We start from the raw sequence: 12268 nt of genomic DNA, 5'->3' as shown, positions 1-12268 counted from the left end.
AGAAAACATAAAATGTCGAGTTAAATTAACAGTGACAATGCTAGAGATGAAACATGAAGGTTTCTACCTTTGGTGTTTTTTTTTTTCTTTAATCCTAATTTAATTACCATATAAAAATGTATCCAACAATTATCTAAACTTTTCCCACATATTTGAAGTTAGAAATAAATAGATAAAAATACTTGGATATAAAATGTGTTGTTAGAAACATAAATATCTCAACATATGGGTGTCTAACATTATTGGATACTCCCTTGACCATATGTCATACACTAAATGAAATTATCTCAACTTTACTCAACTTACCTAATACTGTAATTGTTTTCAATATACACTCCAAAATAAAAATTATTTTAGCCCCAATTTTCAAGTGTGAACCAATCATTTTGTCAAAAGATTTTGTTTGGTCCAATATTATAGTGTATTAACATTATTCATTTAGTTGGAAATGTGCTCCAAAATTTCCACATTAGTTAGATAAAAGGATGATCATAAGTATACACGTGAGAGGATAAAAACTATTTCTATTGATATTAGGTTTTGTATGAGATGAAATCAAAAGTACAGCTTAAGAGAGTTTATTTCCAAGATATATAGACAATGCCAAACCCTTCACGGAGACATGTGAAGGGTTAAAAGCAAGTGATATATCATAGCCATGTCCCTAACTTAGGCCATGTCAATAAAATTTTTAGGTGTCCAAAACAAACATGTAATAATGAAATCTCGAAAGTAGGCCTAGACATGTTTGGGTAAAGACGAATATAGTCCAAATAAGAGTTAGAGGAATGAATGTCCATGTAAGGAGAAGTTGAATAGTGATCTTTTGTTGGAAAAGTATGGATTGCGTTGCCACCTACACTCCCATCATCTTTTCTTGCATTATTCAGTGTATTAGATTCTGAAGTTGGGAAATTAGTGAAAAGAGTAATTATAAAATGGGAGTTGACTAGATGGAAACATTTAAAAAAATGTCAAATGGGGTTTTGGTTTGTCTCGTAAGTTTTGGATGTTTCAATAAATCCTAGTGATTCCTTTTCATATCATTAGTAGTTTAAAAATGGAGTTATATGTTGTAATATTAAAATGAATAATGGAGTCTTGAGCATGCAAATGTATAGTGTTTCAACGTGGAAAAACAACAGAGATAGAGACCGAATAGCAACTGTTTTCCAAGAAAATTTTGCAACCAAAGGGTCAAATAAGAACGACAGGATATATCCAATAAAAACATACAGAGAGCGATTGCCAAACCTCAAATCTCTGAAATTCCCAGCATCTTCTTCTCTTTCAATTGCATGCATTCAGAGCCTAGCTTTCCTTCAAAAACATTACTTGAAACTCTATATTTGAATTAGCTGATCTAAACCGTAACAATTGGATTAGATTGGTTTTATTTTTTGGTTTAGTTAGATTGAATTTTTCTGTTTTTTTAGATTGGACCAACTGTTGGGTTGAATATTTTTTTTTGGCTTATATATATATATATATAAGTATAATATATAAGTTTGTTTTTTCTCTTAGGATTGTTGTGGTATTTACTTTTATTTCAAACTTAAAATACGTATGATGAATATTTGATATATAATCTTTGAATTTCTTAACGATTTTAGTTATCAGGTCAAAGTTATAATTAAGGGTTAGGTGGAAGACTATATTCATAATTCACATCTTTTGGGTAGGTTGAAAGAATACTTCCAACCCAACCCATATACACTCTTGACTACAAAGTATACAAACTACATGTTTATGTTTAATATTTTTCCTCAAAGCAAGCGAGCTTGAGAGTGGAAGAGAAAACATGCTTTTTCTAAGAAGACTTTGAATGTCGAATTGAAACCACATTGAAAAACAAGATCCAAAAAATGACTCAATACCAACAAACTTCAAAACCAATTCGATCTCAACTATTAAGATATGCTAGATAACCATTACTTAGATGATCTAATATATATATGAATCTAGGAATTATCTTTAAAATTTCTCATCAACCCTTGATCTTCAAAATAGTACTCCACAAACAAAACATATCAATCTTGATCACTTGAATGCTTTAAATATTCATGCATTCTAACACAAGAATACGAGAAACCAAAACTTATAATGCTTTTTAAGGTTTTAAACCTAAAATTTTACATTTTCAACTTCCTCTCTCAAATGTGAAAAATAGTACTAAATGAGAAAAATTATGAAAGAACACTATCTTACCTATATGTATTATTGTCTAAACTCATCTAACACCCTCTCAACTACTCCCATAAATGTAAATATATGAAATTAAATTGGTATATAATTCATTAATAATGTAGATGAATATGAAAATGTGTCTTTTCAATGAAAACGTGTGGCTTTTTGAAGAGTTGCAACAATTCAACAATTGCTTAGAAACTTAGTTTGGGAGTAAACATAAAATGCTTCAAGAAGACTTCTAGGTTTTTAACTCTTGTTGCTATTATTTGGGATAAAAGAGAACTACTACGGTTACGTTGGATAACTTCTCTTATACAAGATGAACCTCCACAACAATCATTTAACTAATTGATACATAACCTTAAGAAAGTTAAACAATTTAATTGGCTTGGAATGAATCAAAGACAATAAGAAATTAAAGAGAGAACTTGCAGGTACACTCTTCTTTTTTTTTTTTTCCCGAACACTATCTAATTCCATTGTAAGTCACTTATAGCCTAAGAAAAAGATAAAATGAATTCCACTCATGACCATAGATACCATATCGTCAAACTAAATTAGGATGTGAAAAGGTAAATTGCTCCATGAAGACTGTAATATGAAAGGGATAAATTTAAGTATTATATATATATATATATATGCTTAAGAATGAGTAGGTGCTCTTTCCGTTACCCTTGTTGGGAGAGGAGCAAAGTTTTGTAGCAACTAGCACATTGATTTCAATGCTATTTTATGGGGATCAGTTTGGCTGAAGAGAAACAATAGGATTTGTAGAGATGTGAAGAGGCTCTGGGACATGGTAGCCTTATGATTACCGTTTGATATCACTAATTTTGTCATATTCACAATATAAAAAGAACTGGTGCCGTGAGATGTTTTTCCTAAATGTTTTTGTCATTTGATGCAATTTTTTTTTTAATCTTGAAAAGTGAATGTTAAATTTCTATTAAAAAAAAAAAGGAGAAAGAAGGCTAATCTTAATTTAAAATTAGTAAAAATGATCCATTCATGACAAAGTGAAAGTAAAAACAAAAAATTTTAGAGGAAAAAAGAAGGAACATTTTTTAAAATAGCAAAATAAATTAAAATATTTACGAGCTATAAATGATAGTAATTGATAAACTTCTATCACTATAACATATCAATCAGTGATAAAATTTAAAAGTTTTGTTTAGGTTGTAAATATTTTGTAAAATTTGTTATTTTTTTAAAATTTTTCAAAAAGAGCATGCATACAATGGAGGTAATAAATTGATCCAAATAAAATCAAGGAAAATTAACTTTTCAAACTCCACATTTTGAAGAAAATACGTGTTTGGTACCTCAATTTTAAAAATCTCTTTTTAATCTTCATATTATAAGAGTAGAGTGTTGTTTAAATTTTCAAAATGTACATTTTTAGTCCACGAGTTTTTGAAATTAAGTTTAAAAAACTAAAAAATATCTTTAAACCTTTATTTTAAAAATAATTATATGACATTTTATATGAGACCAATAGTTTCTAAAAAAATCATATTCTCTTTAAAATAATTTTTTATTTAAGAAATTATCGAAAATAAAATATTTGACATAATATTTACAACAAATTATCAAATTTAATAGATTTTATTTTATTGTGGTTTTTTTAGGTAGAAAATTTTGGCCAAATTTTGGCACAAAATATTTACACTAATAATCAACATATTAAAAAAATAATACGTTGGTTGGATTAGTTTAGTTTTTTTTTTTTTTTTTTTTCTTGGTTAGCCCAAAATTGATTTAGAGGTTACAACCTTCAATTGCTTAACCTCACGGATTAGGATACCGTTTTGGTGGTAGAGTGTGGTTCACTTCACGAGACTATGAGAGGGTTAATTAAACGTCGTCGGATGTGTTGTTCACGGAACGAAGGTTCTGCCCATCTATGCTTGCTTGATTGCCTGCGGGCGCATCCATCACCTTACTATGCAACCCCAGCTACTTATTCACTTATTCTTATTCCTATTCCTATTCCTATTATTTACCTGCTTTAAAGAATAATTAAAAGAAAATTCCGTATTCAATGGCTCACAATTATTTCTACAAAAGTCCCTAAAGAGGATATTTGATTATAATATTTACACATTACATTTATATAATTTACTTACAAAATTCACCTTTTAAAATTATACTACTTAATATAGACAAATATTATTATTTATATATATGTATATATAGGTTGTGATATTTTGAAATTTTATACTTTAAAAGTAATTTCGGTTGCTATAGTTGTAAAATGATTAATCTAAATGTAGAGCATGAGATGATAAGAAGTTTGAAAGTAAAATCTTATTTAATTAATTGAAATTGACTTTATATATTATAAAGAAAATATTTGTAGAAAAGTAATAAGGACACGTATTTCAATTCTATTCTAGCGCCTTCCTGAACCCATTCAATTAGGATTGAATAGAATAAATCGAACGCCAATATGAAAAACAATACTAATAATAATAAAACTAACTCTATTATTCATTCATCCATATGAAAAAGAGAATGAGAGTCATAAGTTTTTTTTTTCTTTCCATAATGCGGGAAAAAGCTACACACACCCAAACCGAATCTTGCCTTCTTCTTCTACCCATCAACAATCACAACTCATTTCTCCTTCAAATCCATGGGGCTTTCTCTCAATCTTCGATTGCTTTCTGGTGATCCTTCTTCCATTTTTCTTTTACCTTTAACCATTCTTATTCTTCTGTTAAATTCCATGTTTTTCTATGCATTCTAACGTTTATTTGGTTTCTCATAACTTCTTCTCACCTTTTTCACTCTTTCCTTTATCTTTTGTAATTGTGGAAATTCTATTTTTAGAATTTGTTTGCTTCATATTCTCATCCTTATGGTGTTTTTCTTATTATATTGTAATCTGATGAATTCAACCTTTTTTCTGATGCTTGTATACTTGTACTTTGTTATGTTTTGATTCTTATACAGCTTATTTAACTTCTACTGTGTTTTACTTTCAACACATAATGTTTTATATCATTCTTGGTTTCGTTATATTTTGATATGTAATGTGTATGCTTTTTTTTTTATTAGTCAGCAGGTATAGCTTAGAGTTTATAGCTTTTCAGATATTCTGTTTTACTTCATTTTTAGTTTTTCTATAATTGATTATAGCGTATGTTTTATGAAAGTAGGGGATATTTCGTTCTGTTTCAGTGTAATATATCATTTTTGTTAATTTTATTTGTCATCTTCTCCTCTGTTTCGTTGTTTTAATTTGTTGTTGTTTATGAGCACTTTTCTGGACTGTTGGTTTTCTACAAATGTCATTAGTTATATGTTCTTTTTACTGTTTTTTATTCTCTAATCCTATGTTTTCGTTTCTCATTAGCAGGAGAGGAATGATGGGTACCTTTATGTATTAGCTCTAACTCTAAGAAGTTCAGATTTGACTCATTTTTTTTCCAATGAACTGACACGTGAACTATGAGGTGGTTTAGAGCAAGCGCTGCTGTAGCAAAATTGGCCATTAAGAGAAACATATTGCAGGGAGGATCATATGTTGGGAGATCAAGGATCAGTACATCTCAAAGTCGATATTTTCATTCGACACTTTTTAAATCAAGAGCTCAAAGTGCTCCAGTTCCACGTCCTGTTCCTCTTTCTAGGCTTACTGATAGCTTCTTAGATGGAACTAGCAGTGTTTACTTAGAGGAACTTCAAAGAGCTTGGGAGGCTGATCCTACCAGTGTTGATGAGTCATGGGATAATTTCTTCAGAAACTTCGTGGGCCAGGCTGCCACATCTCCTGGCATTTCTGGCCAAACAATACAAGAGAGTATGCGTTTATTGTTGCTTGTGAGAGCATATCAGGTTAATGGTCACATGAAGGCCAAGTTGGATCCATTGGGATTGGAAGAAAGAAAAATTCCCGAAGAGTTGGACCTTGCACATCATGGTTTCACAGAAGCTGATCTTGATCGGGAGTTCTTCTTGGGGGTGTGGAAAATGGCCGGGTTTTTGTCTGAGAACCGTCCTGTTCAGACCCTCAGATATACTGTGACCCGTCTTGAGCAAGCATATTGTGGAAGCATCGGATACGAGTACATGCACATTGCCGACCGTGAAAAATGTAACTGGTTGAGGGATAAGATTGAGACCCCAACACCAACGCAATACAATCGGCAGCGGAAAGAGGTTATTCTTGATCGTCTTTTATGGAGCACACAATTTGAGAACTTTTTGGCAACTAAGTGGACCACAGCAAAGAGATTTGGGCTTGAGGGAGGGGAGACTTTGATTCCTGGGATGAAGGAAATGTTTGACAGGGCTTCAGATCTTGGAGTTGAAAGTATAGTTATTGGAATGCCTCATAGAGGGAGATTAAATGTCTTGGGCAATGTTGTCAGAAAGCCACTTCGTCAAATATTTAGTGAGTTTAGTGGTGGTACAAAGCCTGTAAATGAGGTTGGGCTCTATACAGGAACCGGTGATGTGAAGTATCACTTGGGAACTTCTTATGATCGACCAACTAGGGGTGGGAAGCGACTTCACCTTTCCTTGCTTGCTAATCCAAGTCATTTGGAAGCTGTTGATCCTGTGGTTGTTGGGAAAACACGGGCAAAGCAGTACTACTCAAATGACGCGGAGAGGAAAAAGAACATGGGTATTTTGATTCATGGAGATGGTAGTTTCGCTGGACAAGGTGTTGTGTACGAGACTTTACATCTCAGCGCTCTTCCTAACTACACAACTGGTGGGACTATTCACATTGTTGTAAACAATCAGGTAGCTTTCACCACTGATCCAAGGTCAGGAAGATCCTCACAGTATTGCACTGATGTTGCCAAAGCCTTGAATGCACCCATTTTCCATGTGAATGGAGATGATGTGGAGGCAGTTGTTCATGTATGTGAGCTGGCTGCAGAATGGCGCCAGACTTTCCATTCAGATGTCGTCGTGGATTTGGTTTGTTACCGTCGTTTCGGGCACAATGAGATTGATGAGCCATCTTTCACCCAGCCTAAAATGTATAAGGTGAACTTTCTTGTATTCTGCTAGTCTAAGGACACATTCTATTTGTTTATTTTCTTTTATATATATTAATATTTAGAAACATTTTTTAAAATAACAAAATAAATTAAAATATTTACGAGTTATAACAAAATTTTGAATTCTATCACAATAGCATATGAATGACTATGAACGATAGAATTTGCGTAAATATTTTGTAAAATCTAATATTTTTAAAAATTCTCATAATATTTCCCTATATATATGTGCGTGTATATTATTTATTTAATTTAAATTTATTATTATTATTATCATCATGGTTATTATTGTTTTTATTACAAAGTTGGAACTCTTACATTCCTCAATCATTTCCACCTATTTATTTAACTACAAGAAAATTTCACATGGTTGTATAGTTTATAATTCATGCTTTATAATGCACTTGAGTGCTACTGACGAGACGGTGTAGCTCTTGTCCATGATTCTAAATTTGTTTATGATACAGGTTATTAGAAACCATCCTTCATCTCTTGAGATTTACCGAAAGAAACTTTTAGAATTGGAGCAGGTGTCTCAAGAAGACATCCAGAAGATGCAATCCAAGGTCAATTCAATACTTAATGAAGAATTTGTTGCCAGCAAAGATTATGTTCCTAGAAAGAGGGATTGGCTTTCAGCGTATTGGGCTGGATTCAAGTCCCCTGAACAGCTCTCACGTATTCAGAATACAGGGCATGTGGAATAATATTTTCCTTTTTACTGCCTTTTGTTCTCTTATTTGTACTAATATCTGTAAAATTCTTTTCAGGGTTAAACCCGAAATCTTGAAAAATGTAGGAAAAACTATTACATCCCTTCCAGATCACTTCAAGCCTCACAGGGCAGTCAAAAAGGTGTATGAACAACGTGCCCAAATGATTGAAATTGGGGATGGCATTGACTGGGCCCTTGGAGAAGCACTTGCTTTTGCCACATTGTTAGTGGAAGGTAACCATGTTAGATTAAGTGGACAGGACGTTGAAAGAGGCACCTTTAGCCATAGACATTCAGTTCTTCATGATCAGGAAACAGGAGAGAAGTATTGCCCTCTTGATCATGTTATCATAAACCAGAACGAAGAGATGTTTACTGTCAGCAACAGGTAATGGAAAAATATTTACATATTACGCAAGCCATTTCTTTTACATCTATGTTCACCATTGATGATAATGTTCCTGCCTGATGGTCCACTTTTGAACCTGACTTGTTGAAATATGTTCATTGCTATTGTGATGAAACAAATACCAAGAAAAGCTAGCATTGGGCCTTTGTTGATTGCAAACTAGATTTTTACCATGATAGGACAAAAGAGTATTGTCTTACGGGAGACTTCATACTGTCTCCTTGTTCATTTGTAAAAATGCTCACTTTCCTGTCTACAGCTCTCTTTCAGAGTTTGGTGTTCTTGGATTTGAGTTGGGTTATTCAATGGAAAATCCCAATGCATTGGTAATGTGGGAGGCTCAATTTGGTGATTTTGCTAATGGGGCTCAAGTAATATTTGATCAATTCGTAAGTAGTGGAGAATCAAAGTGGCTGCGACAAACAGGACTTGTTGTGCTACTTCCGCATGGCTATGATGGGCAGGGACCTGAACATTCAAGTGCAAGATTGGAACGATTTCTTCAGGTACTTCATTGAAGATTTCTTTCCTCTTTACTTGCAGATCAGCACAATGACAATCTCTACCTTTTTTCCTTCGTACTTTACTTTTGTGATTGACGTGAGAGTCACTCTCTTGTATGTATAAAAAAATTGATTTGATGTTTACGAATTATTTGTATTTTCTTAGATGAAAAAGGGCTCTACATGATCTTCTAATATTTTTAATTTTTCTACCCTTTCTAGTTATAAAATAGTCTGTTGTGCTTCCCCACTCTTTCCTAAGTTGGCAATTGGCATGTTAAATCACCAAAATATGATGTTATTTGTGGTTAAATGTCTAGAGTTTTTGCATGGAGTTCCAGAACATTAGCATATCTTTTATTATCTCATTGGCGTATTCTTAATTAGAAATTTCCATTCACGAAGTTGATTTTTTTTTTTAAAAAATTTTGATATTTGGCTGATATGAATTTCATTGAACTTTGTTGAAGATGAGTGATGACAACCCTTTCGTTATACCTGAGATGGACCCTACTCTTAGGAAACAAATTCAAGAATGCAATTGGCAAGTTGTGAATGTTACGACTCCTGCTAACTACTTCCATGTTTTGAGGCGTCAGGTGAGTTCATCAGTAAGTTACAGAATTCAAATTTTCTCGAATTGACGTGTTTTCCATCACGATTTTGCTCTCCAGATTCACAGGGACTTCCGTAAGCCTCTCATTGTGATGTCTCCCAAAAATCTACTTCGTCATAAAGACTGTAGATCCAATCTATCTGAGTTCGATGATGTGAAAGGCCACCCAGGTTTTGATAAACAGGGCACGAGATTTAAGCGCCTAATCAAGGACCAAAACATGCACTCTGATCGTGAAGAAGGTATCAGGCGTTTGATTCTTTGCTCTGGAAAGGTAAGCCACCTATTTTATTTTGACTTCGTGCATCATGTGTGTTTTTGCTCTTAAGTCTAATTATTGGCTCCTAATTGTTGGTAACTTTCAAGGGAAGAATTTACTTGTTTGTATCACATATGACTCATAATATTTTTGCATCATCATAATTGGAAGCTGAGATGAGTCAGACTTTCACCCATTATTTCAATTCCAAAATTTAATATACGATTTTGACATTTTCTACTTCAGATTTATTATGAACTAGATGAAGAGCGAAAAAAAACCAATGGAAAGGATATTGCTATATGCCGGGTCGAACAACTATGTCCTTTCCCATATGATCTCATCCAGCGAGAACTGAAGCGGTATCCAAGTATGTTTATTCGACCTACTGCCAACAATATACCAATAATGAACTAGTAAAAAACTTGTAAGGCTTTGAGCAATGCATGACAAAGCTTGCATTAGGCTATTGTTTTCAATACTTACCTGGTCACCAATTTGTGTGCTTGTGTTTTTTTTTTATTTTTTATTTTTTATGTATATATATATATTTTAGTATTTTTATTTACATGAAGGATGCATTTGTTTTCATTTTGTTTCGAATACATTTTGTTGTTGCATAATGGCTTTTGAACTCTATGGAGATGGATGAATATGGGGCTTATCTCTTGGCAGTCATCCAATGATTCTAAATATATGAATATGAATTCTTTAAATACAATTTTCGTAGGAGGGCCATGAAAGCGGGGAAAGAAATACCCCCTCATTTTAAATGGTTAATTTGGTATAACTGACGACATCGTTCACCTTTTGCCTCACAGATGCTGAGATTGTTTGGTGCCAAGAGGAGCCAATGAACATGGGTGCATTTACCTACATTAATCCTCGTCTTGGTTCTGCCATGAAGAGTCTATCCAGAGGAACAATTGAAGACATAAAATATGTCGGTCGTGCTCCATCTGCCGCTACAGCCACTGGTTTCTATCAAGTTCATGTTAAAGAACAAACCGAGATTATCGGGAAAGCTCTGCAACGTGACCCGATCCCATATATTCATTGAAGTCCTTCCAGATTCCTTTTGTAAGCAATTATTCATAACATATCTAATGATATGTAAATGTTAACTCTATGTTGTCCTAATATCTGTACTTTCAATGTATTTGTTCTGCATACGTATCTATTAACATATAATGGGAAGCCATATGCAGTCTCAATGCACAGATGTATTCTGCTCATTCCAATAAAGTTACTGATAAACAAAAAATTTATTAGACAAAATCCTCATTTCCGTTTTCTCCTAAAATGCCAAAGAATGCATTAAGATTTCTCTCTCTATCTCCCTCTATTTCTTTACACTCAAACTCACATAGGTTTGTCACAGTTGGAACAGAGAATAAGCTCTATTTTGAAAGGACACAAAGGTCTGCTTCCTGAAAATATTTACTGACATTACCAGCCTAGTTTAACGATCCTAGTTAGAATAATAAAAAAATAAGATGAAGTAAATCTCAAGCCCAATATTTCTAAGAATATATATTTCCAATCAACTCCTCCAAGTTTTGACAGTAACGTATGTATTTCATGATAAAGCCCAAAAATTATACTCTTATTCTGAATTCCATCTGATGTTTGTATTTTTTGTCAAACAGAAATTCTATTCTCATATTCTTATTTGTTTCCACTGTTTGTATATCACATCTTTAACCTCTCATGTTCTTGAAAGCAGGTCCTGACGCAAGACAACTTTTTCACTTTTGCAGGGCCTACTTCCATGGTGTAATTTTGTTTTTTAGGTATCAATGTAGAAAGGTGTATCAATTTGTACAAATTATTCTATCAATTTAAACATTCAACTTTCATAAGTATATTAATATAAATTCACCTTCTAATAAGCACTAACACTCTTAAGATAACGAAGTCACGGTATTAGAAACGTGTCCAATACATGCTAGCTGGCATGTTGGTTTTTTTTAAAAGAATTTTGGAAACGGCTCCGACACGGCCAAGACATCGTTGGAGAAATAAAAGACCCATAGAAACGGCTCATTATTCGGCCCAATGACAATAATTATTAGTTTTCTTTTTAATTATTAGGTTTGTTGATGCATGTTTTATGGGTCTGAACTTGTTATTTTGATATTTTTAATTTGAATCTTTGTTATGTGTTGTGTCGTGTGTCGGTATCTATGCTTTCTAGTTCACCTTCATGCTTTATTTGGATGCACTTATAAAAGCTCAAGATTTAAATTGATGTACATGTACTTATAAAAGTTTAAGGTTTAGGTTGTTATACTAATAAAAAAAATTAAATTGATACAACCTTTCAAGTTGGGAGGTATAAATTGATATTTGTCACATTTATTTTTTATAGAAAGTACTACTTTTTAAATTGTAATGGGGTAATTGATATTGATGTTTTGTTTTCAACAGTCACCATTTTGAGAGTATGAGATGGATTGCATTATATATTATATTCATAAGAATCATGGCTTGGAAAATCACACTTGCTCTTGTGGAGGCTGAGAGGGAAAGCATTTTTTGATTTTGAATGCTCATAT

At 32.8% G+C, this 12268-nt stretch overlaps 1 protein-coding gene across 2 annotated transcripts; it reads left to right on the top strand.

Annotated features, from left to right (window-relative positions):
- Positions 1 to 4689: 4689 nt before the first annotated feature.
- LOC101208883 (2-oxoglutarate dehydrogenase, mitochondrial) lies at positions 4690 to 10988 on the top strand. Of its 2 annotated transcripts, none has more exons than XM_004142689.3 (9): positions 4690 to 4859; positions 5552 to 7194; positions 7676 to 7902; positions 7979 to 8311; positions 8592 to 8838; positions 9306 to 9434; positions 9510 to 9725; positions 9957 to 10080; positions 10532 to 10988. In XM_004142689.3, exons 2-9 carry the CDS (start codon positions 5644 to 5646, stop codon positions 10768 to 10770), a joined length of 3066 nt encoding a protein of 1021 aa, XP_004142737.1. In that variant the 5' UTR covers positions 4690 to 4859; positions 5552 to 5643; the 3' UTR covers positions 10771 to 10988. The 2 variants fall into 2 exon arrangements, with proteins under 2 accessions (XP_004142737.1, XP_011655352.1); XM_011657050.2 differs by having other exon boundaries at positions 5549 to 7194.
- The last annotated feature ends 1280 nt before the right edge of the window (positions 10989 to 12268 follow it).

Source organism: Cucumis sativus, chromosome 5 (genome assembly GCF_000004075.3).
Source record: "Cucumis sativus cultivar 9930 chromosome 5, Cucumber_9930_V3, whole genome shotgun sequence".
In the NCBI taxonomy this organism is placed as follows: Eukaryota; Viridiplantae; Streptophyta; class Magnoliopsida; order Cucurbitales; family Cucurbitaceae; genus Cucumis; species Cucumis sativus.
This window is presented reverse-complemented; position numbering and strand designations above follow the sequence as displayed.

Bases quoted from the DNA above. Each gene is read 5' to 3' on its own strand.
- LOC101208883 (XM_004142689.3), top strand. From the start codon at position 5,644: ATGAGGTGGTTTAGAGCAAGCGCTGCTGTAGCAAAATTGGCCATTAAG. The intron at 8,839-9,305 runs GTACTTCATTGA...ACTTTGTTGAAG, and splicing joins GATTGGAACGATTTCTTCAG to ATGAGTGATGACAACCCTTT. The intron at 9,435-9,509 runs GTGAGTTCATCA...TTTGCTCTCCAG, and splicing joins TCCATGTTTTGAGGCGTCAG to ATTCACAGGGACTTCCGTAA.